Below are 26,302 nucleotides of genomic sequence, written 5' to 3' on the forward strand. Positions count from 1 at the left end.
TAAATAGCGCAATCGCGTAACGTGTTAAATATGCAGAAACGTGGCAGCCTTTTTACGCGCTTATTATCACCTCAAAGATTTGACTACGTATCCCTTCGACAATGACGTGGAAGGCCTCGATGAAGGTCTCTACGTCCGTTGCGATGCGATCGATTGCGAAAAATTTGGTCGTGGCATAAAGTAATCGATGAAATCGAGGACACGATTACTTCATTGAACCGCGCGCTGATAAAAAACGATCTCGTAGTCGGGTCCGTTCATATTTTAGCGAAGCGCATGATAATTGTTTTTAATTATCCCGGTGAACGTGGCGTATGTAATTATCGTTCAGCCTAAAACGAGAGGTGCGGTTCGCCGATGTTTGATAGCCCACGCCTTTGTTCCTGAAGGGCCTTCCTTCGCGTCCGCTAGATGGGAACACGTACGCGGCTGCACACGTACACATGTATCCAAAGGAGGATTTAATCGACAGCATCGATCGTATCGGTTCCGAAAGTGGCACTGACACGAGAAATCGAAACAATGGTAGACCACCGACGAGCGCATTTTCCGTACAAGGAGCACATCGCCGACATCGTATTCGTATTTACGTAGCCAATCCGCGAATACCGAGGACCTCCGGTAATCAGAATTACCGCGATATAACTTACGGAGATCGAGTAGTACCCGATGTGAATTTATATATTTCGCGAGCAACGAGTTTTACCACGTGCTGGTTGCCTGCTCTCTCAGCCTGTTTCTTGGAATACCGCGGGCTTGAAGAGAGAAACGGAAACGCGGACGAGAACATCCACCGATAGAGAGATCTTTGTTTCGACTTCCGTGGCATGACGCGCGGCGTGGCGGAGGAACACTACCGGCATGGCGCGGCGCGGAGCTCGTACAGTGCGAGCCACGCGTTCATTCAGGGCCGTGGCCGCTCTCGAAACCGATTTACACGACTTTAACGATCACCCGTGAAATTTACGAGCGGACGCTGCCGCGTGCCAACTAGTCCCCGAGTCATTCGGACGCGTCACTTCATCGGAAAATAATTCCTTTATCGGCGCGTGTATCGCTCTGCTCGTCCTTCATCTCTGTCCAGTCTCTATCGTTTCGCGAAATTCTATTTTAAACGTTATCGTTCCTCACAGTAACGACGATACTTTTGTTTGGTGGTACGATTTCTAATATCCAGTGGCCGCTCGTAGATATCTCTCTCACAATTTGCTCACGGCAAACTGCAGATTATCGCCTACGATCCGCAGACCGAATCTTCGCCGAGCGTTCTTCTTAGCACCAGCGAGATAGAGAGAGCCGATAAGTAAGGATTCAATGCATTTTAAACGCGACTCCCTCGAACTGTCTTTAACTTCGCGGAAGAGCTCGGTCTGGCTCGGCCGAGATTGCAACACCGCTCTATATATATATAATACTCTGTATACGTATCGCACATGATCGTCTGGCGGTGACAAAGTGGCTTCTGGCCGAAAATAAAAAGATCAAGGGAAGCGGGTTGGCCCGTATAACGACGCCATTCATCAGTAACAACGGAGTCTGGCATTGTACCACGATGAACTGGCTGCCATTCAATGTTCCAGTTAAATGGTTCATCAAGAGCGGACGTTCTGTGTCGCTCGACGAACTTAACGCTATTTTCCTCCCGATTTCAGTAAAATTCTAACGAGTTGAATTTCATTTGCGATATGTTTTGCGTTAGGTACCGCTGTTGGCACCGTCTTAACCACCATCACGGCGAACGACGTGGACAGTTCCCCGGCTCTGACCTATCGATTTGGTAACGTGACCAGTCCAGGTCCTTTCAGTATCGATAGATACGGAGGCAAGGTCGTTCTCCGAAGACGTTTGGATGCCGAAACACGGTCGGAATACAGCTTGCAAGTTATCGCCAGCGACGGTGTTCACGAGGCGACCACGGACTTGATAGTTCGTGTCATGGATCTCAACGACAACGCTCCACGGTTCCAGCAATCCGCTTACATCGCCACGCTGCCTGGTAAGTAATTTTCGTGGCCGTTTTCTTCGAATCCGCGAATCGTTTGCCACATACCGTACCAACCTGGTCGGAGAGTTTCCTGCGAAGCGAAGGTAGTAGACTCGTGTGAACGTTGAAGGAGAAGAGATCGCAGTGAACTGTACATAGCTACGAGTTGCAACCTATTCGGTCGATATTCCGTCGAAGGAATAGCGGCGAAAGGGGCTCGAAGAAACGAGGGAAAGGGAGAGAAAGATGTCGAGGGGGACGACGACGGCCCGAGGCAAGTCTCTCGGCGCGAAATAAACGTGAGTTTAAAAACTGGTTTTTAGTAGACACACGTTGTCTTGTTGCCCGTGTTCCAAACTCGAATTGACACCGCGCCAAGATAAAGCGCGGAAAAGAGAAGCGAAGAGAACGGAAGAAGCCGGACGAGGGGGGACGAGCATCGAAAACGACGAAAAGGAAAGGAGAATGGAAGGATGAAGGAGAGGATCGATGAAAAGCTAGCTACTCGAACGCCGAAGGGAGCACACAGCGAGCAGAGAATAGAGAGGGAGAAAGGGGGTCGGGTGAAAAGGAATGGCAAAGACGGCATGGAGAAGGGACGAAGGGGGAGGGGAAGGGAGATGGAGAGGAAGCAGAAGGGAGACGAGGAGAATTGCGAACGCCTCGCACATAAATAAACGCGAGGACACCGTTTGCGAGGCAGCCGAAAAGCCGCCTTCGTTGCAACCGCCGGCCGAGATCGCCGGCTTCGAAGACTCTCGAAACTTATTAAAAATACATAGGCCCGCGCCTAATGGTGCATTTGGGTGGGCGGCAGAGGGGTGACAGGGGAGGCTGGATTGGCAGGAGGTGGACGTGGAAAGAGTTGAAAGGGGGGAGCTCCGATGGTGACTGCCTCGCGAATTTGCATCTCTCTTTTCGTCTCCTCTCGGGCTTCGCCGCGTAGATTCGTAAATAGAGTGGGAAAGTCAAGAGTGACGTTTTAAAAAATACTCTCCTCCGCAATTGATCGATGACGCCGCTTCTAGTAGGGCTATTTTGTCGCGGGATTTCCAGAGAATAGGCGAGCAAGGTTTAATTTTCTCGCTGACACTCTTTCCGATCTCTCACTAGGGAGGAATCGTGCGCAGATCATTTATATCGTGATAAACGAACGAGGAAGACGGGTTAATCTGGCGATTATCAAAATCGTATTAAACTGTCCGGGGAAGGCAGGATATATTCCGAAAAGAAGGTGGGATTAATGAAGCTCGGCCAGTAATAAGAATTCGTCCCACTGCAAATCGTGATGCGAACACGCATACTCCACGGTCATACGCGTCTCGCAATAATTATAGAGTACCTGTCACTTCTCGGTTCAAATTCCCTTTCCTCCGAGGTCGTCCTACCTCCTCACCTCGGACATCCCCAAGGGGGTGCGCGTTCACCAAGTTTTATTTCAGCCTCCCCTCCTCTCCGCCTTTCTTTCTCTCTCCTGTTTCATTCCAGCTTTCTTCTTTATCTTCCTTTTTCGCTTTAGGTTGCAACTTGGCACATTAATGCCGAGTTATCCGACGATTTGAAACGCATCGAAATGATTTTTGTAGCTGCGGAGCTGCTCCATCCTGCTGGCCCCACGGCTCGCCCGAGCGATTTATATAACTGGTTATTATTTCATACTTCCGTTCAGCCCGATGTCAGGACGGCTTATCCTCCTCCTTTACCAAGAAAAGAAAGAACTTAGTTGGTGGTGGCGGTGGTGCTGCTCGAGGACGTGGTACCTCCAACAAAAAGAGGTGGAGAGGGTACTTGACCTCGCGCCCATGATCCCTCGATCTTTGTCCCGCGCGCTTTTTCAAGTATACTCTCCCGAAGCGACCGACGATCGATTCCCAATACGTCGGTGCAAATACTTAGCTTTTTTCATCTACATTCCGCTTTATCGTACTCTCGATATAGGGAAACTTCGTACGGTTGCCTACGATCGATAGCTCTTCTCTTTTTCTCACTTTCGTCATTCTTTTTTTGTCGTTGCAGAAGGACGAGGGGACTTGCAAGAAATTCTGACGGTAAACGCGACCGACGACGACCTTACAGAGGACAACAGTCGAGTACGATATTATCTGCTGAAAGCTACCAAAGGTTTCTCAGTGCATCCCGCAACCGGCGTTCTGACGGTTAATCGTACCGCGATACCAAGACCTTTGCCCAAAGAGGTGGAGTTGGCCATCGTAGCGGAAGATTACGGTAAGCCACCGGCCTCGTCCATATGTTCCGTCGTCGTGCGATTGAGCAGCTTGAAGAGCAGCTTGCCCGGCAAAGAGTACAAGGTCACTGCGAAAGAAAATACGTTGAGGGGCACCACTTTGATGAGATTGTCCGACGTGGACCTTTTGGACGGCGCCATCGTTGCCGGCGATGACAGCGGAACGTTCGAAATATCCAGAGGCAAATTGATTCTCTCCAGAACGCTCGACAGAGAAACGAAAGACAAGTAAGCACGATCGATTTTTAACGTTTTCGTAGGAATTCCAATTTGGCACTAACGAGGGTTATGAATTTTTCAGATACGTTTTACGACTAGGCTCCAAGAACGAAAACATGACAACCGGGTCGCTGGTAGGAGACGAACCTGTTACGGTAATCATTACGGTGGAAGATGTGAACGATAATTACCCTCGTTTCTTGGAGGATCTTCATCAAGTATCGATCAAAGAGAACGCAGTACGCGGTACCACGGTGGCCATGTTGCGCGCCAAGGACGACGATCTGGCTGGCAGCGTGGCTGCGAATTTAGCGTACGAAATTACTTCCGGTAACGACGGTGGTCTGTTTCGTGTGGACAAAACCACCGGCGCTGTTCAAGTAAACGCAACCTTGGACTGCGATCTCGAACCAGACATTCACAATCTAGTGGTCATGGCGTGCGACAGCGATCCAGTTTCTCCGCTGTGCGCTTTGACGAGGCTTCGTATTCACCTGGAAGACGTGAACGACAATTCACCCAAGTTCCCAGTCTCTGAATACCTGGAATTTGTCGGAGAGAACGAACCGATCGGAACGATCGTGTTTTCCGCGCGAGCGTCGGACTTGGATCGCGGTATATTTGGATCTTTGAACTACTCCATAGTATCTGCCGCGGCAACCGGATTTTCCGATATTGACGATAGCTGGAAATTGTTCGCTGTAGATGGAAAATCCGGCACAGTGACGACGCGCGCTGTCTTTGATTATGAGCTGCGAAACAGATACGCGTTCACTCTACGAGCAACCGATACAGGTGGCCGAACGGCAGCCGTCAGAGTCCGAGTGGAGATCGAATCCAGGGATGAATTTTACCCGCAATTCACAGAAAGAATGTACAGATTCGGTATTAGAAACGGAGCTCAGGTGATCCCTGGAACGGTGATCGGTCATGTAACAGCAACAGATCGAGACAAAGGTCCCGACGGACGAGTCGTTTATCAACTAACCTCGCAACACCCTTATTTCAAACTGAATCGCACCACAGGCGCGTTGATTGTGAAGCAGAAGCTGGTGCACATTGATATGGACGTGGAGGAATCGTCGAGGTTAGTGGTCAGTGCCAGTTCCGGTAGACAGGGCTCTTTGTCGAACATGACAGTGGTAGAAATCACTTTGACGGATGATAGCGACGTGAACGAAGCTAGAGGCGCCACAGCTTTGGCTACCCCGAACGATGTTGGGTCTAACATGGCAGTCGCAGCGACTGGGGGTCTAGCCGATTGGGCGTTAGGTTTATTAATCGCTTTGCTTTTGTTGGTTATCGTCTTTGGTGCTATTTTCCTCTATCTTCATCTTCGAAATCGAAGGCATAAGAAACCGGGCACGAAACCGAGTTTAAACGGGGAGAGCAATGCCACTGCGTCCAATAGCTACGTGGATCCGAGCGCCTTCGATACTATACCGATTAGAAGCGTTGCCGGGGTGGGTGCAGGAGGAAACGGAGGCTCTGGGAACGGCAATGGTGGAAGCGGCGCTGCTTCCTGTCAATTTGCACCCCCCAAGTACGATGAGATACCACCGTATGGTACCTCTGGTCAATCCGGGCAGCAACAGGCGACTTCGGAATTGTCCGGCAGCGACCAGTCCGGCTCGTCTGGCAGAGGCTCGGCCGAGGACGACGGAGAAGACGAAGAGATTCGAATGATCAACGAAGGCCAACAGACTGGAGACTCGGCTAGTGATCTCTCGGTTCACAATACTCAGGAATATTTAGCCAGGTTAGGCATCGTCGACCCTCCAGCTGGTACTCCGAGAAGACCACCTGAAGCGCTGCCTCTCGATAGCTTACACTTGTTCGAGGACGAGGCCGCCACCGAAGCCGATATCGCCACCTTGATTTATGGAAAAATCGGGGAACCTGGAAGACCGATGTCGGGTTTAGAAGTTCCTGGAGGTCCATCGATGAACGGATCCCTAAGTTCCATCGTTCATAGCGAGGAGGAACTGACTGGATCGTACAATTGGGACTATCTGCTGGATTGGGGTCCTCATTATCAACCACTTGCTCACGTGTTCAGCGAAATCGCCAGGCTGAAAGACGACGCTGCTAGCGTTCAAAGCGGAAATTCAGGAAGCAGCGGCAAGACCAAGTCTGTACATAAAGCCCCGCCCCCGCCATTGCTCACTTCCGTTGCTCCTAGGTCGTTGGCGGCTCCCGCGTTAGCCAGGGGCATTCTTCCAAGATCTCCGATCAGCCACGATGCTTCCACTTTCCCATCGGCGGCCCTTAGCCCGAGTTTTTCTCCGTCCTTATCTCCTCTCGCCACCAGAAGTCCTAGTATCAGTCCTTTGGTGCCACCTGCCACTCAAAGGTCCGGTCAAAGTGCCAATAGAGGTATTCCAGTTACCGACGCTGAATTAAGGATCTAACGGTATATCGAAATCATAGTCGCGTTGCGTCAGATATTAGTATTAGTCCCGTTATATCTTGGATCCGGTATCGCGTATATTCGATAGCGTCGATTCGAAAATTGCGAGTTATATTTTAGAGAATGTTTTAATCGGAGTTTATCGCGTTGAAAGCGTCGTTAGCGTATACCCGATTTCGTGTGATTGCAGTATGAGCGCAGTGTGTATAAAATAGAGACTTTAAGTTGACTGACCTTCGACGAGATTCTCGAAGGTGCCAAAGTGCACATTTTTTTATTTCTGCCGTGATAGTCACGAACGCCTCTTTTACGCGTCTAGTTGTAGAATCGAAACGAACGTTTGTAGATAATCCCGTATTCTCGTACTCGCGCAACGATCCTAACGTATTGAACGTATGACCTGCGGAAAAGAGGCGATTGCGCGATATTTTTTTAAGCACAGATATACGACTGTTACTTGCCGTTTCGATCGTCGGTCGATCGATAGTTAAAATAATACTCGTTTGTTTGTACATAGAGGAGTCCGAAATGGGCCGCGTAATCGTTAAGCAATCGTGTAAATAATACTCATGCGAAAAAACAAGAAAAAATTGACCATTACGCCTTATAATCAAAAGATAGACTCGATAGCGCACCGATAGTCTCGATTCGAAGTCCGTGTCTTCGTGCCATGCCCGTTGAAACGCGCGGCTGTACAGTCACCTTAATTTCGTTAGAGACCGAGACGAATCGGTCGATCGCTCGAACGAACGTTTCCTCGAGCATGGCGATATCAACGGATTGAAAATGCGTCGACACGAGCGAACTGATCGATCCGATATTCGTGCTCGCGCAACTCCGGAGATACCTTTTCATGCCCCGTTTCATTTCTACTTTGTGCTGGTCTTCCAATTGGAATTTCGATGTAACGGAAGACGACAACGTTTTTCTCAGCCAGGTATATATATACATAAAAATATTAGGAAATAGGTATGTCATATTTTGTATAAAAAAAACAACTCTTTGTACAAAGACTCTTCTGTGAGCCCAGGATTCACTTGACGGTGAATTTTAAATAAATGAATTTTTTAGGAATCTATCGGATTTCTGTTTACAAACCCTATATATCTCATTGTGGGTATTTAAAGGAGACAAGCAAGGAATATGTTTGAAAAGAAGAACACGACAGACTTGTATAAATCTGCGTCTTGTAATACAACACGTTGAGCCTTACAAGTATATTCACATGTAGTCTTTGAAGTATTTTGATAAATTATTTCTCTATTCGCTCTTTCAGATTATAAGACTACGAACAAAGCGCGCTTTCGTATACGCAATTTGAACGAAAAATAAAATCAATGTTACGCAAACGGTTGGGCTACGGCAAAACTCGAAGGTAAACGATTCGACGCAAATTCGACAACCGGGATACCTGAAAAGCAAAATTGTTAAACGAAAACGGCGATGAAGTTGCGAAAATTATTCCAAGTTTCTCGACGAACCCGTGTATATTTTTCAAGCGACGGAGAGCTCGCTACGAAGCACTATTTATCCAGTTAATTTGTACATTAAACAGTCTCTACGAGAGAACACGTATCGACCTACGTTTCTAGTGCCTAAAATTAGTGAATCCTTTGCAGAATTCTCCTATAACGGTATAAATACATTGTAATTTAAATGGCATGTCCAGTCTTGAAACTTCTCGTTTACGAGCGCTATGTCATCTTTTCTTTTTCTTTTTTCTGTTTTTTTTTCCTTTTAATCATCTTCTTGGATGTGTTACAAAGTCGGCAACTGTAACTCGAGATAGAAATTGGCCTAAGATTTAATCGAAAACAGAGGCAGAATCGCAGATTCGGTACTTGTCGACAAATATCTCGGACAAAAATGTCTTCGGTTCTAAGATCGTCGATCTATCTTCGGTAAAGATTTCTATACACCGATTTACGTTTGTCGATGGTCCAAATATGAAATTCGGTAGGATATACGCTAAAGGAATCTACGTTTTCTTTCGAAATGTTTCGTCTACGTATTGGTAGTGTTTAACGATGTTCTATCTATCAAACGTTAACCGATGGTATGATACGTTTGTAAGTAATTACTATCGTGACTCGTGCTAATCGATTCATATCACAACGATTCTAACGCTACACAAAATGTTGCATAAAACCCTTTACCAACGTTTCGATATTCTTCCACGTAATTGTCAAGAATCGATCAAGATCCGATGTAAAAGGGAACATCGATCAAGCGTTACAAAGTCATCGTGGCACCATGCAAGGTTTCACTCATTGTCTGATAACGAAGAAAGGTTCTCGATTAGTTAAATGTTTCGTGAAATTGTTTCATCGATTCGCACAATTCACACTGTACAAAAGATTTTATGGCAGTACAATGATCGGTCACGGGATATATTTACCAGGCAATGAGTTAACGCTGCCCTACGCTTGGCAAATAAAAAGCGCTTTTACTACTTTCGGGCGGCCATTTACACGCCGCCGTTAAAATAAGGCACCACATCCGACGCTGTTCACGCGATCGTTAATACTCCAGAGTGCAATCGAATCGGTGATCTGGCGATTTTCAGCTCGCTCGAAGAAGCCACTACAAAAGCTTAGAAATGGTGTCGTTATCGTTATTGCTATACGATCATAGCACTGAACGACTGGCGAATCATGTAGCACACTCTTTCGTATTGACTTTATGTTTGATATCTGTTATGGTTGCAATCATGTAATTCCTTCGAACACATTCTGTAAGAGTAGAAAACAGATGCGATAAAAGGATAACATTCGCGTAGCCGGTGTACTGTTTTTTGATCCCAGTTGAACGCATCACACTCGATGGTATTTTATATGTACGCAGCTAGCTAAACTAACTTTTGGAACGTTAGCGCAGGTCAAACTGTCTCTTCCGTCACGCTCCTTGGTATCTGCAATACGCTGATGCTGAAATGAAACGACAAAATTGAAGAATGTCCCTGTGTTGATACAAATTCGAAGCGGCACTTTAACAAGCACGATGGAACGTTAGCGTGTATCGAGGATGACGATCGCATGGAAGAATGCAGTCAAAGCTGTCGACGATGAATCATGATCGATGTTCGATGATGGATAGATATTTCATAATTTGATTCGTTTATTCCGAGAAGTTTAAATCCAAGTCCAAATCCATCGAGATTGGTTGTTATTTCCAAAGAATTATGTAGAAATCTCAAGGGGAAAGCATAGCCTGAATTATTCTCGACTCACGCAATTTTCTTCGCTGTTTCACATTCGCTTTTCCCCAATGTCACGCAGCATTTATTATGCCACATTGTGTACTCTCAAGGTTGTTTTCGCAATAATTTGAATAACATCAGTGCTAAAGTTCACTCTGTTTTTCGCATGAATCACTCCACGGTACGCCACATTTGCGATTGATTGATTATTTATAAGATGCTATGGGAGTACAATGATCTACGGCTTCTAGGTCAAAGCGGCTCGATTTTCATAGCGAAGGTTACGCTTAATAATTACGAATGAGTTATAAAAAGAGTCGGGTTACGTACGATTCATGAAAGCACATTGTGGGCGGACATGATTATGCTTGCTCCTTACTGTTATTCGGACGATGATCGATACGACTAACGCGATTCATTGATTTTCGCTTCTATTGACAGTGAGCCGATGAAAATTTGATAGCAATCGAAGAAAATATGAAAATGGAAAGACGTACGTACCATGAGGAAAGCCTGCCGTGAATCATTTGTAAATATCAACGATTTGCATGAGATTTTGCGGTAGCAAAGCAGAATAAAGGATGTAACGAAAATGCACGCGATCGTTGCAATCTTACAAAGTGATAGCCTAGCCCTACCAACAAGCTTGTTTACTTGGCGACGCCGGCTATCCTCGTATCGTCTTGCATTTCGACGACGATGGTGTCAGGATCGGATACCCTGTTGGCGGAAATGCATCCGTTTGCGATAGTCGTTGGCAGAACGGTCTCCGACTAAAAGAAATATCCCGAGTTAATTTTGTTTCGTTTCACCCCAAATAACGTTCACACGGTCTCGCAATGATCGTACTTGATAAGCTGCTGCATCCAACGCCATCAGCTCCTTCTTCGACAATTGCTCGACCACAGCAGCGGCGTAACAATCTCCCAGCATGTTATTCGTGGTTCGAATGCGATCCCTGGATGTGGAAATTGTTAGTGAACTTAGTACTTATTGCTTGTTATCGAAAGAAAAATGCTGTGTTACTTACACGAACCAATCGATGGTGAATAAAAGAGAGACATTGTAAACAGGAGCATCGATGGCGCTTAGGACAACCAGAAGGAGAACCAAGGCGGCGCTTGGAACTGACGCCGATGACACGGACGCAGCGGTAGAGGTTAAACTTAGAGAAGAACGATACCATATTGATGTAAATGGGAATCGTTGTAAGTAACGAGTTCAAACAACGGACTAAATAAGGAAAAACTTACATAACCGTTATAATTTCGCCGAAGCCCAAAACCATGCCATGCATCTGCGCGATGAAGATACTAGCTACGGCGACGAACAGCGCTGTCCCGTCCATGTTAATGTTGCAGCCGATCGGCAGAACGAATCTGGTGACTCTAGGATCGACTCGAAGCTTATCCGTCATCAGGCGAAAAGTGACCGGAAGTGCAGCAGCCCTGTACAAAACTGCGTTAGAAAAGATCGGGCAATGCAGATGTCGAGTGATAAAGAAAGATCATTTCTCCGTGCTGCGTAGCTGATGTCCATGGGCGAAGGGTCATTCTGGCGTAATGTGATCGTAATTCGTAAATTCTAACACAACTTCCTCGACATAGTGCGCTTTCGAGCGGCGAATAATGCAATGAAATGGATAAAGCACGAATTGTACGAAGCGAATAAGAAATTCGATGAAAAGATACGCGTCAAGGTCGATTGATAGAGCGTTCGGTGGTACAAGTGGCATGGACAGAAAGGTTTCGAGAGACTAATAACCAGAATGACCGTAAGACGAACTGAAAATCAACCAGGGTTAATGTCGACGTCGAACGGAACAGTGACGATTCTTCCATCGTGTCTCGAAATCAGGCTAACTCCTGTAACAGACAATCGCATGTACCTTCATGTTGCGGCCATCGATTACTTACCAAGGCCACCCTCGGTCTCTGAACCACCTGCAAAAGGCCGCGTGCAGCGCGTGTTCTAATACATCATCATGATATTCATACAGTCTCTGTTCAGATACACTAAGAGCTGTTTCTCTCAGTCGCACAGTGTACGCACAGTTGTGTACGCTCTCTTCTGGAAAAAGTTAATCCACATAGAAAACAAGTTGAATTAGATATTGCCGTTGCAGGGCGTTTACGATCTTGAGCGCCGCAATGATGGGACGGAAAAGGTTCGAAGCACGTTAAGAATCATTGCAACCGTTACACACGATGTACGAATGCTTCTCTGTCCCACGATGCATCGAAAGGAACGAGCGGGGAATAAACGTCTGAAGAAGGAAAGTGGATAAATGAAAGGAGAACAGGGGTCGGATCACGTGAATTTTGGTTACTTGACGAATGCTGATGGACAAACTGAAAAAATGATCGTTGCTTCGCGTGATCCGCGATAATGAACAGTTAAAGAAATAGAGAATGATCGTAGTTCGGGTGTTCTGGCCAGTGATGGACGGCGCCGGCAAACCTGGAAGAGCGGGCTCGACACGAGCAACCAATATTTTTTTCAGCTTTCCTCTTGGAAAATTTTCTTGGAAAATACTTAAATAAATATCATATGTGGCACGAAGCCTGTTTTGGCGGTCTCGTCTTCCTCTATCCTTCCTCTTACGAGGGACAGAAGATTCGGATAATGGAAGCCCTTTAAGTCTTCCACGCCAAGAATCAGTCCAGGTGACACGGAGTCAGCTGATTTCCGGCTAAATACACACGGACATAACCAGGATATTTCCGTGCACTTATACAGTTTTTGTTTATGATTTTATCCTTCCTCGTTAGTCTACTCTCTATTGCATATTTCATATTATCAATGTCATCGAAATTTCGGTAATACATTCGATTATTTCGATAATACATTCGATTATTTCGGTAATACATTCGATTATTTCGGTGATACGCTTATCATTTCGGTCAGAGATGCGTTTAAACATTAAAACTTCACCGAAAGTTCGTCGATAATTACTACTAACCGGGAGTATCTGCATCCTAAGTGCCACCCAGAACTGCATACCTCTCTCCCTTTCTCTCTCTCTCTCTCTCTTTCTTATTGGTCATGAGGAGTTTCCCCGCGAACAGCGCGGAAACATTAAAGAAACATAAAAGGTTCAAAGAGGAATCGAGTGAATGACGGAAAGTAGGATTCGATAGCGTTCGACAACGTCTTCGAAGCGAATCGTAACTGTGTTCTAACGTTGTGAAACGCTGCTGGGAAAGTATCAATCTGGGAAGGTGTACAGGACTAAGGCCTCGCAATGCCTCCTCTCGGCTGGCTGAAACATATTGTCTCTATCAATCGATTCAAACGCATGCGTCGACCTGTTATTTCGAGTCTTGATCGCCTTGCAGTTTCCTCGAACGATCGACAAACGTAATCGACACGATGTAAAATAAAAATAAAAGGCACGACGAATTCGGTTGGCAAGAGACCCGATGGTAATGAATCGCGATCAACCGAGTAAAAGAATCAAAAACTAAATGACGATGACGACCGAGGCCATGTGAGGTAGGCGATATGGGTACTCTGAAGGTCGGGCTGAGTTCGAAGATCGACGACTCACGTTGATGACATGGCGAATGCGGTGAGAGTACCCTGGGCGAGGCCGGTGTAGAATTTAAAGGGGTTCTTTCTCACGAAGGCCAAATAGATCAGCTGCATGATCACCAACTGATAGAAAAACACACCGATCACGATCGTAATGATGAACCAGGCGAGCTGCGACATCACCAATGCCAGATCGGCGACACCGAGTATTTTGCCGGCAATTACCGAGGTGATGCCTACCGGTGTCATCCTACGAGGAAACGATTTTCATGTTTAAGCTTCTCATCCTTCCATCGAATAAGCGTCTTCATACGTACCACATTACAGTCGACACCATTCGCATGATAACCTCGAACACAGCTTTGAAAAAGTCGATTACGATTTGGCCTTTCTCGCCGAGAGTACCTAAGAACGTGCCGAACACCAGGCAGAAGAATACTATGCCCAACGTGTTCGTGCCGCTTCTGTATTGTGTTACTCTCATCAATTCATCGTCCCCGAGAACGTCTGAAGATATCGAGTCGGTTAGATTTTGAAAGGGCATCGTTTTTGGAACATATACGGTGTGAGCCTGCCAGAAAGATTTCGTGTAATGAATAGAATATACGTATAGATGCGATTAATAATGGTGAAAATGCGTACCTGCTGAAACGCTGCTTGGAAAATATTATCCGGAAACATATTCCTGTAACACGCGAAATACGGCGCAATTTTCATAACTAGTTAATCGATAGCTGCGTTTATCGACGATATGCGCTATAATTTCGCTAGCCGATAGCATGCACCGCAAATGCTTTGAACTATGCTTTAAACGGATTTCTTTAGCACGTATAAATAAAGTATATGCGATCGATACTTTTAATCCCGTCATGGTTGGTATCATTCCCAATTGTTGGAAAAGTTCACCGGTCGTGAAATTACACGACCTTAATTCCCGCTGGAACGCTTATGTAGTTCCAATAATTTATCAGAATGTGTAAATAGCCAAAATGGAGAAAGGGTTTTTACTCGGCGAATCGATGAGTCGATTGTTGATAACCGTGTTTAATCCGGACAACGCTGTCGTCGTGGTTTGGCTTTATTATACCGGACAAGCAATGGAATCAATGAGAATAATCCAATAGCACGCAAGGCATGCGATGAAAGTTACCACGATACCCCTGTCATCGGAGAGTACAGTGGAACGAGTCAAGCGTTGCTCCGGCGACGAGGTAAAGGACTCTACTTTTATCGTAGGAAAATTCCGGGACAGTGTTGGCGTACGTGTCGACGCAGAAGTACAAAAATAACAAGTATGATCGATATTTAACGACTAACACTATTTCATAAACGAAGAAGATAGGAATACTATCTACCTTCCCAAATCGAGAAGGCTGTCCAAGATGTTAACGGCTCTCCCGCTGTGCGAGGTCGCCATCGATTTTCTAATTCCAGGATTACCCGGATGAATGAGCAGAACCAGGACAACACCAAGGACAGCGTTCAGTAACGACGTGAGTATAAAGTACACCAAAGTTCTGACGGCGATCATTCCGTTCATTCTTGCGTTCAAACTTGCTGAGCCTGTAAGTTGTAGACGTTACACGATTAGCGTTGCTTCGGCATAATCAGTTTTTAATATAGTTTTTATTAGCTCAGCTCTTCTCATAACGCATCGAGTTACATGTAGTTACCTGATATGAGACTGGCAATCACTAGTGGTAAGATCATTAACTTTAACAACCTCATGAAGAGCTCTCCAGGATAACTGATTAGCATAACTGCGTCATCGCCGAGGCTCAAGGGTCGTAAACCGAACCCTGAAAAAATAACGAGATTACTACTATGACAGCTGCTTCTAGAAGGCTTAAGTCTATTCAAGGTGAATGTGACGAAGTGGCACAGCAGAATGAAAACAAGTTCAGTTTCTGAAATTTTACCAGTAAAAAGTTATATCTGTATAATACACGAGACCATGTACGGATGATAATATCGCTTTAAATTTACTAGATATGATCTTTGCGATAATAATTTTTTAAAAATAATAATATTTTAATGCGTAGGGATATAAAAATAAAGTGTGTGAGCGAGCTGAGAAGGCGACATGGGAATAGCAAGAGAACGCTGCAAAAGAGGCTACTTGTGTCCTTGTCTAATAATGCATGCAGATTCGTATATTAAATATGTAAGTGTAACACCGATCAACGAGCAGCATCAGTGTGCATGCCTAATTAGACAAGGACGGAAGACATCTCTATGCAGAGATCTCTTTCTATTCCTATAACGCATCCACTTACACAACGATACATATTTTTATATCTCTATGTTTTAGTGCCAGTAACTGACTGTCGATTGTCTATAAACGCGAGCGAGTTTTAGAAAGAATTACTTTATCGACGAGTAGTAATGCGAATGTAAAAGGATACGCGAGAAATTGGGCGTGCCATTTAATGTAATTGCGAATGATTAGAAAAGCGTATTTCCAAATTCGAATTCGCTAACATCGCCACAGATGTACACTGTGGTAATTAAATCGTCGAAAAGAATGACGAAGCGTAAATGAAAATACGTCGACGGTCATCGAGTCATTTTAAAGAGAGTCGTTTTCGACGTAATTCTAAAGAAAGGTTAGTACGTTCGTGTTCAAGGTTGTCCTCCCTGTTTCTAGGTGATAAGTTAGTTAAATAGATGAGACTTTTAACGGAAACCTTTCGTCGATGATTGTCACCTTTTAACAGGATAACACGTTAGCGTTTTATGTAACAAAAGTTAATTTTAACGTGGATCGTCTCGGTTAATGGCGCGCGAGACATATCCAGTCTATATCCCTTCTCGTTGTCAATGTTAATTTACAGCAAGCAATTCGACTCGCGAGGGAACATCATTGACAGATATAGTTTCAACGATTACGAAGACCCGATCGTTAAGTAGCGCGCATAATCATTTATTAACACGTGTATGGTGTTCGCGCACGTGACGCAACAGAAAACTCGCATTTCGTTTGCGTAAAATTCTAATGGAGAAGAGGGAGATAGAAAAGGATGGAAGAAATGAAGAAACAGAGATGGGCTTCTATCTACGACTGCTATCGATCGGCAGAAAAAGTAAGATCGGCTCGTATCGGATGAACTCGACCTTGGCACGCTTTCCCGTAATGGACGAAAGCGTAAGGAGCTTTTGGCATGGCCCTGTCATTATCTGGAGTACGTGATGTAGCTCGGAACTCGTCCTTACAACTTTCATCGTATTTACTATAAATAAAAAGTTGATGGAAATTTTGCAACCTCATTAAGTAGATACTATAAGGAAACCATGTTTTCTCAAGTTTCAAGCTCGATGTGTAACCGATTGACATTTAGTTGACATATCGATGATTCATTGACTCGAGAGAGAAAAGAAGTCGCCCCGACGTACGTGATGAATCAGGTCAACGTATAAAATTAATATTATCGTAAGGATGTTCGACGTCGTAGATGAGTAAACCGAATGTTCGATCGATTTTGATATTTCTTCGTACTTACCGAGTATTACGCCGAAGAGAACACCGGAGAGAGTAACTATGAGAAGAAGATTTTCCCGCATGAACTTTCTGGTGTCGGCGGTCACCTTACGGGGACCCTGAGAGGCCGACACGTCCTGGCCATCCATCTTGGCGAACAAGTACTCGGAGAACCGAGCCGAGGACTTCTCCTCCATTTCACTAGGCCGCCAGTAAGCGGCGTAGGTGGTGGTGGTGGAGCCGGTCGCGCACGAGGAGGCCGATCCTCTGGGCGATCGCCCCGCCGATTCTGCCAAGTTCCCTTCTCGCGATCTCTCGCGGCTAACGGCGGGGCCCCGGCAACACCACAACGACGACGGGTTGCCGTTTTGGGGGTGTTTCGGGAAATCCGTGCGGAACGAGCAATCACGCGCTCCCACCAGACGTTCCAATAGCCTGACGGCCTTGCGAGAGCGCGGCAGCTCGATCGTGGTACAGGGATTCGACTCGACTTCTTTCGAGTCAAGTTGAGACGAATCAATCGGTCCCTCGCTAACGCAACCCAATGGCCTCGCGTTACTATCCGCGCTCACTTGACGTGCGAGAGGATTAAAGTCACAAGTTCTTCAGGATGAAAGAACACTGGGATGGGTTGTTCTCTGTTTTCTAAGCTTCGGAGGACTTACTCTTTTATGGATCGTTGGTAGATAACCAGGCCGTATTGAATAGGGAGAGAATTTCTTGAAAGGAAAGCTTGCGATCGATCTTCCTACCGAGGTCACCGGTCTCTCGGAGCAATTGGTTGATTCTGCCTGAACGTTCGCGTTGTTGCACAGGGTCAGTTACCTTTTAGAGTTAGCACTTTGCACCTTGGGCTGATATCGCTGGTTTGCATGCACCAGATTACTCGAATCGCGTGACTCTTTTCTTTTTAATAGTAGAACGAGCGGGATCGATTAGTCGGTCAACGTGGCAATTAAAAGAAAATGGCGAATAAAGTATTCGAATGAATTTTGATGGTCGTTTAGACTTCGATACGTTTATCACGAAGGATGAGCCCCAACTGACCGGTTACTGGAGGATATATACGTATTGATTTGCCGAGGTTCCCCTTTTCCCCGGCGACCCCTACTCGTTCCCACGGGCTCAGCCGGAAGACGCTTGCGCGAACTCCGGTGGCTAAGTCGGTCGACTGAAAACGGGTATGTATATCTGACACCGATGAACTGTCGTTGGATTGTGCATTACAAGCGACAATAGTCAGAGAAGAATAACACGAAAGAGTCGAAATAAAAGCGCACAAGTTTTGATGGCCTAAACGAACGAACTATATGACGCTTTGATGCTCCAGGGGAGTATCTGCCAGATATAGATGCACTTCGTCCTATGAAACGAATCTACTTTCACAATGCTTGCTCTTTGATTTTTCGATGTCCTGAAAAATCAATGTCCATATTCCTACGAGTATCTCGATGATTTAAGTTTCTTTGCAGCTGAAAAAGCTGATAGCAGTCGAATACAAAAATATTCTTCCCATAAACATTTTCTAACGCTTTAATTCCATTTTAATCGTATCTGGTTACGTATTTCGCAGTAGCGATATAACGTTGTATTGATTAGGAATATACTCGATAAGTGTCCGACCGGGAACGAAGTGAATCTACTTGTGTCCGACCGTAATGGCTTTTACTACTGGTAACGGAGCAGGTGATTGTTACCAACAGCAAGAGATGGAAGCACTAGACTTTATTTCGATAATTTGTCCGATATCGAAGAAACGTAAGCTATAGACTGAACCGATCGAACTCGTACGTGTTCCGAACAACAATGAATTCGGGACGGATCTTAAATCGCGAGAACGAAATCGCGCATTTATGCCAATTTGGTTTCATCCTCGTTAAAAAAGACGACTTTAACAGAAATAAAACTGCATTGGGATATAATATTATTATAAAAATATTCGTATTGTTATAGCTAAACGGAAGTTTCTTTGGCCTTTCCTCGATCAAATGCCTACATGCGAGCTACTGGTAAATAAGTATCGATATTTCTGTCGTATTCGTATGACAAAAGTTATTCGAAATGCGTGGAATTATCCCAAGAAAAATTCGGTCGTTGCGTTGCGAAAGAGCGGGTCACCGTTCTTGAATAATGGAAAGGAACTTCTCGTTTGAGATCATTCCGATAGCAAGGTGCCGGGATCCCGACTCACCCCTCTCGTAAATAATCTATGGAGGGAACTGTAATACTGTCGAGAACAGCATCGGTATAAGTTTTTCTATTTATCGAGTTTCCCGAACATGTACAACCACCGATTCCGTATCTTCCTCTTTGTCAGCGAGACGCATTCGTGCGTGGCTGTTTGCATTTTTCGCGCTGCCGACGACATCCTCCGAGGAGAATATCGTCTATAGTCTCATATCGAAAACAGTCTTGCGATTCGTTACCGAACCAAGAATCTCATTACAGAGGAAACTGGGATCGAACGCTGAACAGATTCAATTTGTATAGCAAGCCAATGAGATGTATGGAAAATAAGGAACGAACAAGTAAAGTCTTGGAATCCAATTGCCGTCACGTTTCAGTGATCGCGTACGTACGATTCTCCCTACGTGTGCTCGTAAGCGGATTAAAATTGAACGAAAGTCGAAAGGCTCCCTTAATGAAGCTTTAACAGAAACCGCTCGAGGGTATGAGGCTCTGATTGGATATTACGTGAAATATGGATTATCAATCTTAGCCGCTTCCTACAACGAAGAAACATACGTTCGATCGATTCAGGATGTCAGATTAACGTTTTAAGAGTCGTAACCCGATCTAATTTATATGTATAGCATGTAAATTTAATTTCATCTAACACCGTACATTTAACACGCGGTCAGATTCGATAATCGACCAACAATGACGTTGTAGTTTCATATTTGCATCATATTGTCGTAACCATAACGCGGTTCCCTATTGTTTACGAGCGGACTAACAAATCGGTTTAACGAGCACAAACAGGGTAGTTAGGAGAACAAAGGCGATTTAGGCGCGAATACTTGAACGCGTACCGTCTATTCTCAATCATTAATCTTCCTTAGGCTATATCCCTCGTGCGTGTATCTGAATGAATAGATTCGATCGGATTCCAGAGTCAGGGAAAGCAGAGAATCCTGTGTTGCGTTTATTCTTAGTGACGCGCGTCGAGGACGAATCGAAGATTGGAAAACTCGAGCACAATGGAAATCGAGAAGATACGCGAGAAGCAAATGGAAAGGGGATGGAAAATAAAAGGGTGGAAAAGAAACTAGGTTTGTTAAGTAGATTTAAGAATCGCATCGCTGTTGCACAGAGGTGAGTGAGACGCTTTAAGCTTGAATAGAACTCGGAACTGTGGTGAAGACAAGGGCCATTATGTCGGCACGTAAAGCGACGTCAGCCAAAGCTCGAGTGTCCGTTCTTTCTTGTAACTCCAGGTAGCTTTCATTCTCTTTCCTTTTCTTTTATGACATCGGGCTAACCATACGGTAGGACTGTCATCCAGTCGTGCCCTTCGTTCTGTTCTTCACCTATTTTCCTTTTTTTCTTTTTCAGACGCGTGGGTCTTAACGTTTGGTAGGTCATCGGATCGTTTGTCTCGGAGAACTCAGCAACTCCGCAAACTTTCCTCGAGACTTTGAAATCTATCCTCCCCTTAAAGAACGTAAATTTTCCGTAATTAAATTTGTCAGCCATAATTGTTCGTAACTTAGTAGAAGAAGCCGATGTTTTCCACTCTCTCAATTTTTCGTTCAATCGCCGGCAAGTTGGTTAAATGTAAGGCTCTCGGAACTATAATAAATTGTTCGAGTCATTCCTTAAAATAAAGTAAAGTCTAATTAAATCCACCAAACTCACTTACGGTACAACTTGTCTCAATTTTCTTCTCCCGTCAAACTTTTTTTTTACTTGTTCATGGAGTTCACTGACGAAATGCGAAGATCGATCGAATCCATTAAAAACTTTCTAATGTGACTTGTGTAAGCGATGGATAGCAGTTTGAAATCTTGCAGAACTTAATATGAAAACAAAGTTGTGAAAAGGCACGTATCTGTAATCAGACAAATTGGCGAATATGGATCACTCTGTTGTGGCATTAAATTTCTGCTTTAGTTTTCCTTCCCTTAATCACATTTCTTCTCTCGTGATCCCGGCAGTGTATGATTAAACTTAAAATTTCTATCGATATCTATCGCTGCAGATTAACTCGCAAATGGAATAAATTAAAGCGATCGTTCAATTTCTGAATCTGTATTGTCCGAAGAATTGAACGAAAAAGAGAACAAAACAAATACATTTTCCGAGGATGGTTTTCGTTATCAGAAATCCTTAGGTTGCTTCAGAGGAAGCATTCTTGTCGCTACAATACTGTTTCGGTGTTAGGCGTAAGCAAACCATGTACGCCACTATCTGCCGCTATCTACATCTAGCAGGCTCTATATTCACGCTATGTTTGATAGGCAATAAATTTACACCCCCGTCCCCGATTAAATCGGAGCAAAGAACGCGATCAACAAGTATAATATTCGCAAGTACGTGACCACGCGAAAGATTGCTTTCGGAATAGGTGAAACGTTCAAAAATTGATCGGCCAGTTTCGATGCTTTTCTATTGTACATTGTATGCGTTTCAGCATCCTCTTGTCGTATCACATTTTTTCATACGATTGAATCAATTACGTGCGAATGCAACCGATAAAACTGCCCAAGTACTAGACATAGTAAGAATTTTTACTCGGAATACATGACGCAATTTCAAGTTTTTCGCGTTGGGAATTGCCTGTTTCTATATATCTGATCCTCGATCATACTAGTTGTTTCAAAAGTTCGTGTGAATCGATAATACTGAGAAGATCTGAAAGGTCAGCCTGTTACGAAGCAGAAGGACATAATTTAGAACCAGATAGCAGCATGGAATAATCAAGAACAATTTCATCCCGCCAGAAAGATGGCTTCTATTCGAAATAAATATAGACGGGGTTTTCATGGAAAATGTAGGTACTGATACGTAAAGTCTGAAACCAAAGTAAAACAAGAAGTGTTTCACTCGAAACCATCGTGTTTACACAGCAGGTGGGCCAATCGAGTGAATTATTCGTAAATTTCACTGACTAGTGCCTTGGTTATCCGTTCTATTTTGAGAAATTCCATAAAAGGTGCGCTACGGAAATATCTGTTCCAAAACCGAAATGCGTCGTAAAATAATTAAAACGAAATCCACCTAAATCGATAGTTACGAGCAATGATTATTCATATCAGATTTCAAAGACTCCGATCACACGCTACGATTTTTTAACTCGGTTGTGGGTCGCTTCTATCAGGCTTCAAACATAAAGAGAATCAAACGTGTCTCGAGAAATTGGAAAATGGGATCGGCTTTGATCTGTCGCTGTGCTACCTTAAAAGAATTCATCTTCTCGTTGATTTGATTTCCACAACTGTTGGAACGATGCGCGCGGTAAAGAAAAGATACTTGAAATTATCATATGAATCTGAAACTACATTTTCTAATGAAATATTAATTGCAAAGTTCATTCAATGTCAATGTATCTTTAATCAAATAACGCTTAATAAGAAAATATCCGTTCGAAATTACTGGAACGAAAGAATATTAGGAAACGAACGAGTATTTCCTTTTTCAAAACAGCACAAAAGTACATTGGACAGCGAATGAGGATGATGAATGTGTGCCATTTAGGCTTGATTGCGCACCGAAAAAACTGAGTTTTCCGGAAACAAAAAATAGCAGGTAATCCATAAATGTACAATGTATTGTGGCCTCCTCGTTATAGCGAAGTTGGCACGAAGTCATGCACGGAGAGGATCGTTGCAGCGTTGTAGGAATATTTATACGTACATATACACTAGATTTGTATACGCTAAAATTTTTTGTCGTATCTTCCCAGTACCCATTACGAAACACACTCAGCACTTAAAGATGGCGAAATTTCGTGCACGTTGTAGGTCGCACGTATGTATCATTGATTTTATGTACCTTTTATGGATAAGTGGTACAAAGAGTTTCTGAAAAGCTGAACACATACAAAGAGCACTTTCATCTTGGTCGATTCTCGATCACTCGTGTCTGCATTTCGAAGCGCAACCTTGGAGGGTCTCTTTCCGGAATGTTGCTTCAGCGCGATCGTCGTCGCAAATGAGTCCAACGAGAATTTCCTCGTCGGGCAAACGAGATTTACGCTAGAAAGGGACTTAATTGAAAGCAGAGTATTCCCTCTTCGTAACAACATTTTGTCGCCATGATTTATTTTTTTTTTTTTTTTTACCAGACAAAAACAATATTCAATCTCGTAAGCTGCTGTTGACATTCCGCAGTGGAACAAGTATAATTTTCCTTAGCTGCTTTCATTAAGATTACTCGTTCCTTCCGCTTTACTTCTATCCGGAAGTTCTGAGTGATTCTACACAAAAATAAAATAATGGAGATAAAAGAAAAGTCGAGGTGAAAAAGCGATAGAATGGAACACGACCGAATCGAAATCGAAGAAAGTTGACACTGGATCGATGCTGCTTCGCATGTGCTTTCCCTTCATAGCTACATATGTCGAATGTCCGAAAGGTCAGTGCGACACGGTTTGCAATACTGTAGCTTACACCTACAAAATGTTCAGACATCACTTTGGAACTTGTAAGTAATTCGATTCAGCATTTCCGCAATAGCTCTCCCTAGTCGTTCCTAGTTCCTGTTACTATCGATTTTCTATTATCTATTCACAATCCAAATATTTGTCTTCTTTATCTACGTATCAAATATTCTATCTGTGTACAATAATACTCTACCTATGCATGAAATTTCAACAAGGGGCGGAAAACATGAACTTTATTAATTACAACGACGCTTACAACGCTTCCAATTAATTATATGTTTTAAGAAGGAAAATTTATTAATACCGTCTTTACATTAATTGATGCTTCATTTTCGGAGGAGGAAGGATCGTATTTTATTCTTTCCCTCTCATTATACTCTCCCCCATTTTTTTACTGATCGATTCTGTCCAGTTTTGTTAAATAGCATCGCATTGAAATGACAGTTCGCAGCATCTAACAAAGTGTGTGAAATAAATGACGAGAAATTGCGATTCTGTTACTTTGGAATAAATGTAAGAAATATCTTAAAATTCAACGGATAAGCTGATCTGTATCCCAGAGAGTTGCCATGGCAGACAAAACCAACAGCTGAGTTTTCTTCACAACGCTGCTCGCAACAAGACGAATAAACATTGTGTGACTAGACTGACTCTGTCATGGGATCATAGCAAGGACAGCCGACATCGTCTAATAAAACGTACTGACTTTCCTGCAACGGAGCTCGCCATCGTAGAATTTTTATCAGTAGATAAATTCAATTGTGTCAGAGTCATTGGAAATTTGAAATGTAGAACTATATAAACAAGAGGAATATTTTTCTCCGCGATAGCATTTCATATTTAAACTTCCTACGAATAGAATCGATTTTAGTATTCTGACCAGCATTATAACAAGGCAAAATAGAAAAATTTATTGTATTTCTCACTATGCAACGAAAATGCTAGATTCGCGTCACGTATTAGGAAAATGTGCAAAACATATTGGATATAAGGACTCGCACCGATCTTGGGCCCGATGCGCACGTATGGCTTTTGTCATTGTTGTCTCGCTACGATCGTATATCCTTCCTTCTTTCCCAGTTAAAAACAACGAAAACAAACATATGATCGCAGTGAGATCACACCGACAAAGGTCATACGTCTGTACTGGGCTTAAAGGGATTTAACCTCGTAGGTACGATGCGCCACTATAGTGGCTTTCGCGGATGTCATCTTACATTACGATGCGCCATTATAGTGGCTCACTGTACTGACTCATTCGCTCACCGTTTCAACCAAATAATCTTTTTCATTTGTCTTGTTTGACACTTTTCTTGTCCTCGTAACGTTTTATAACAATGTTAACAATATACAGGCAGAATATATAGTCTTTGTGTTTGATATGCCAGCGTCAGATATCAATTGTTGCTTTTCGTTAAAATAAATATACCATTATTACGTGCTCCTTTTAACATGCCGATCCGTAGCCTTATAATTTTGTAAAATATTCAAGCTGAAAATGTCAAAATAAAAAACTTCAAAATAGAAAACGAAGAGCAATTTGAAAAACACTATCACGCTATGGGTGTGAAAATTGTGACGTGGCCCTGTGTGTCGTAGGGTGCTTTAAAATATATCACACTCAATTGTATTATTAATTATTGAAGTAAATTATTGAAGTTGAAATGTATGCATCATATCTTTGAGAGAAATTATAATTTAATTATCAAAAACTACATTCCAATGTGCTTGCGTAGAGAACAGCATTATCCGACACACATTGCAGTGCTGTATCGTTTACGTGTAGTTTGCGTCAAACTCTGCCCTACAGAGGAACAACCCCGCATAAAATTGAACCTCACCTAAGAGGTTAAAGGAAAAGAAGGAACGGTTTTCGTGCGATATCACTACTTCGCTCTGACTCTGAATAGAATCCATTTCGCCATAGATTTCACCAACATAGTTTGTCTGTGTTCGTCTCGTTCTGCTCTTCTAAGAAACTAACGAGCCATATCCGTGAAGTTGGAGGGGGCCGCTCTTTTATGTGGTTGGGCAAAGGAAGCTAAACGAACGTGCGAATCACGCGGCAATGTTTCGTACGGACAGTACTCATTGTTAATCTCTTGGTAATTAAATAACAGCGAGAATCGAGCGTCTTTCTCATGGATAGATGATGTGCATAAAACGGCAAAACAAATTGCAGCAGCAAATTCTTCGCCGACACCGACTACAAAACCGCTTTCTCCGGTGGTCCAACATCCTGTCTTGTATTCGATTCATTCTCCGGTGAACCCAAAGCAATCGCTCCTCACAATCCACGAAAATAAAACGGACGAGTTCGTTCGATCAACTGCCTATAACATGGAACAAGACCTTGAAAGATCAACTCTTGGTGAAGTAGCTCCCTTATAATAGAATAACTTGATCGGAACCGATTTGCATAAAATTTCACGAGGGTTCTTGCTCGTACGTGCCGCTATCGGTGAAACTCCATATAATTTATTAAAATCCATGTTTTGCCACCATATTCTTTAAGATCTCGCGTAATCAAGCGTTTTGAGATACGATGGAATTAAATCTGTGACAAGAATTAGTACATCATGGTCTCCTTCCGAAATAAGCTTTAATTTGTCAATCGGGAGATAGATTA

At 43.8% G+C, this 26,302-nt stretch overlaps 2 protein-coding genes across 4 annotated transcripts in view; one reads left to right on the forward strand and one right to left on the reverse strand.

The window, feature by feature from the left end:
- The window catches only part of LOC117238064 (protein dachsous), a 43,598-nt gene extending 35,662 nt beyond the window's left edge, over nucleotides 1-7,936 (forward strand). Inside the window, exons 14-16 of the mRNA XM_033502631.1 lie at nucleotides 1,700-1,996; nucleotides 4,001-4,457; nucleotides 4,531-7,936. Of these exons, the coding sequence (XP_033358522.1) occupies nucleotides 1,700-1,996; nucleotides 4,001-4,457; nucleotides 4,531-6,859 (3,083 nt within the window). The 3' untranslated portion in view covers nucleotides 6,860-7,936. The remainder of the gene's footprint in view (nucleotides 1-1,699; nucleotides 1,997-4,000; nucleotides 4,458-4,530) is intronic.
- Nucleotides 7,937-8,025: 89 nt separating this feature from the next.
- On the reverse strand, nucleotides 8,026-18,127 carry LOC117238047 (excitatory amino acid transporter). 3 transcript variants are annotated; one of them, XR_004494104.1, is made up of 12 exons: nucleotides 17,735-18,127; nucleotides 17,092-17,640; nucleotides 15,265-15,390; nucleotides 14,947-15,154; nucleotides 14,234-14,276; nucleotides 13,909-14,162; nucleotides 13,608-13,841; nucleotides 11,311-11,505; nucleotides 11,088-11,222; nucleotides 10,907-11,015; nucleotides 10,559-10,830; nucleotides 8,026-9,785 (listed from the first exon to the last, which is right to left on the reverse strand). XR_004494104.1 is itself a non-coding variant. In XM_033502595.1 (12 exons), coding segments are annotated over exons 1-12 (2,022 nt in total). In that variant the 5' UTR covers nucleotides 17,736-18,127; the 3' UTR covers nucleotides 8,026-9,736. The 3 variants fall into 3 exon arrangements, 2 of the variants coding, with proteins under 2 accessions (XP_033358486.1, XP_033358487.1); XM_033502595.1 differs by having other exon boundaries at nucleotides 10,712-10,830; XM_033502596.1 differs by having other exon boundaries at nucleotides 10,696-10,830.
- Between the last annotated feature and the right edge of the window lie 8,175 nt (nucleotides 18,128-26,302).

The sequence above is a fragment of the Bombus vosnesenskii genome, unplaced genomic scaffold, assembly GCF_011952255.1.
Source record: "Bombus vosnesenskii isolate JDL3184/JDL3185 unplaced genomic scaffold, Bvos_JDL3184-5_v1.1 scf7180000013431, whole genome shotgun sequence".
Classification (NCBI taxonomy): domain Eukaryota; kingdom Metazoa; phylum Arthropoda; class Insecta; order Hymenoptera; family Apidae; genus Bombus; species Bombus vosnesenskii.

Coding starts and splice junctions, on each gene's coding strand:
- LOC117238047 (XM_033502595.1), bottom strand. Junction 14,277..14,946: donor AGCCTTCTCGATTTGGGAAG/GTAGATAGTATT, acceptor CGCGTGTTACAG/GAATATGTTTCCGGATAATA. Junction 9,786..10,711: donor AGGATAGCCGGCGTCGCCAA/GTAAACAAGCTT, acceptor GTTTCATTTCAG/CATCAGCGTATTGCAGATAC.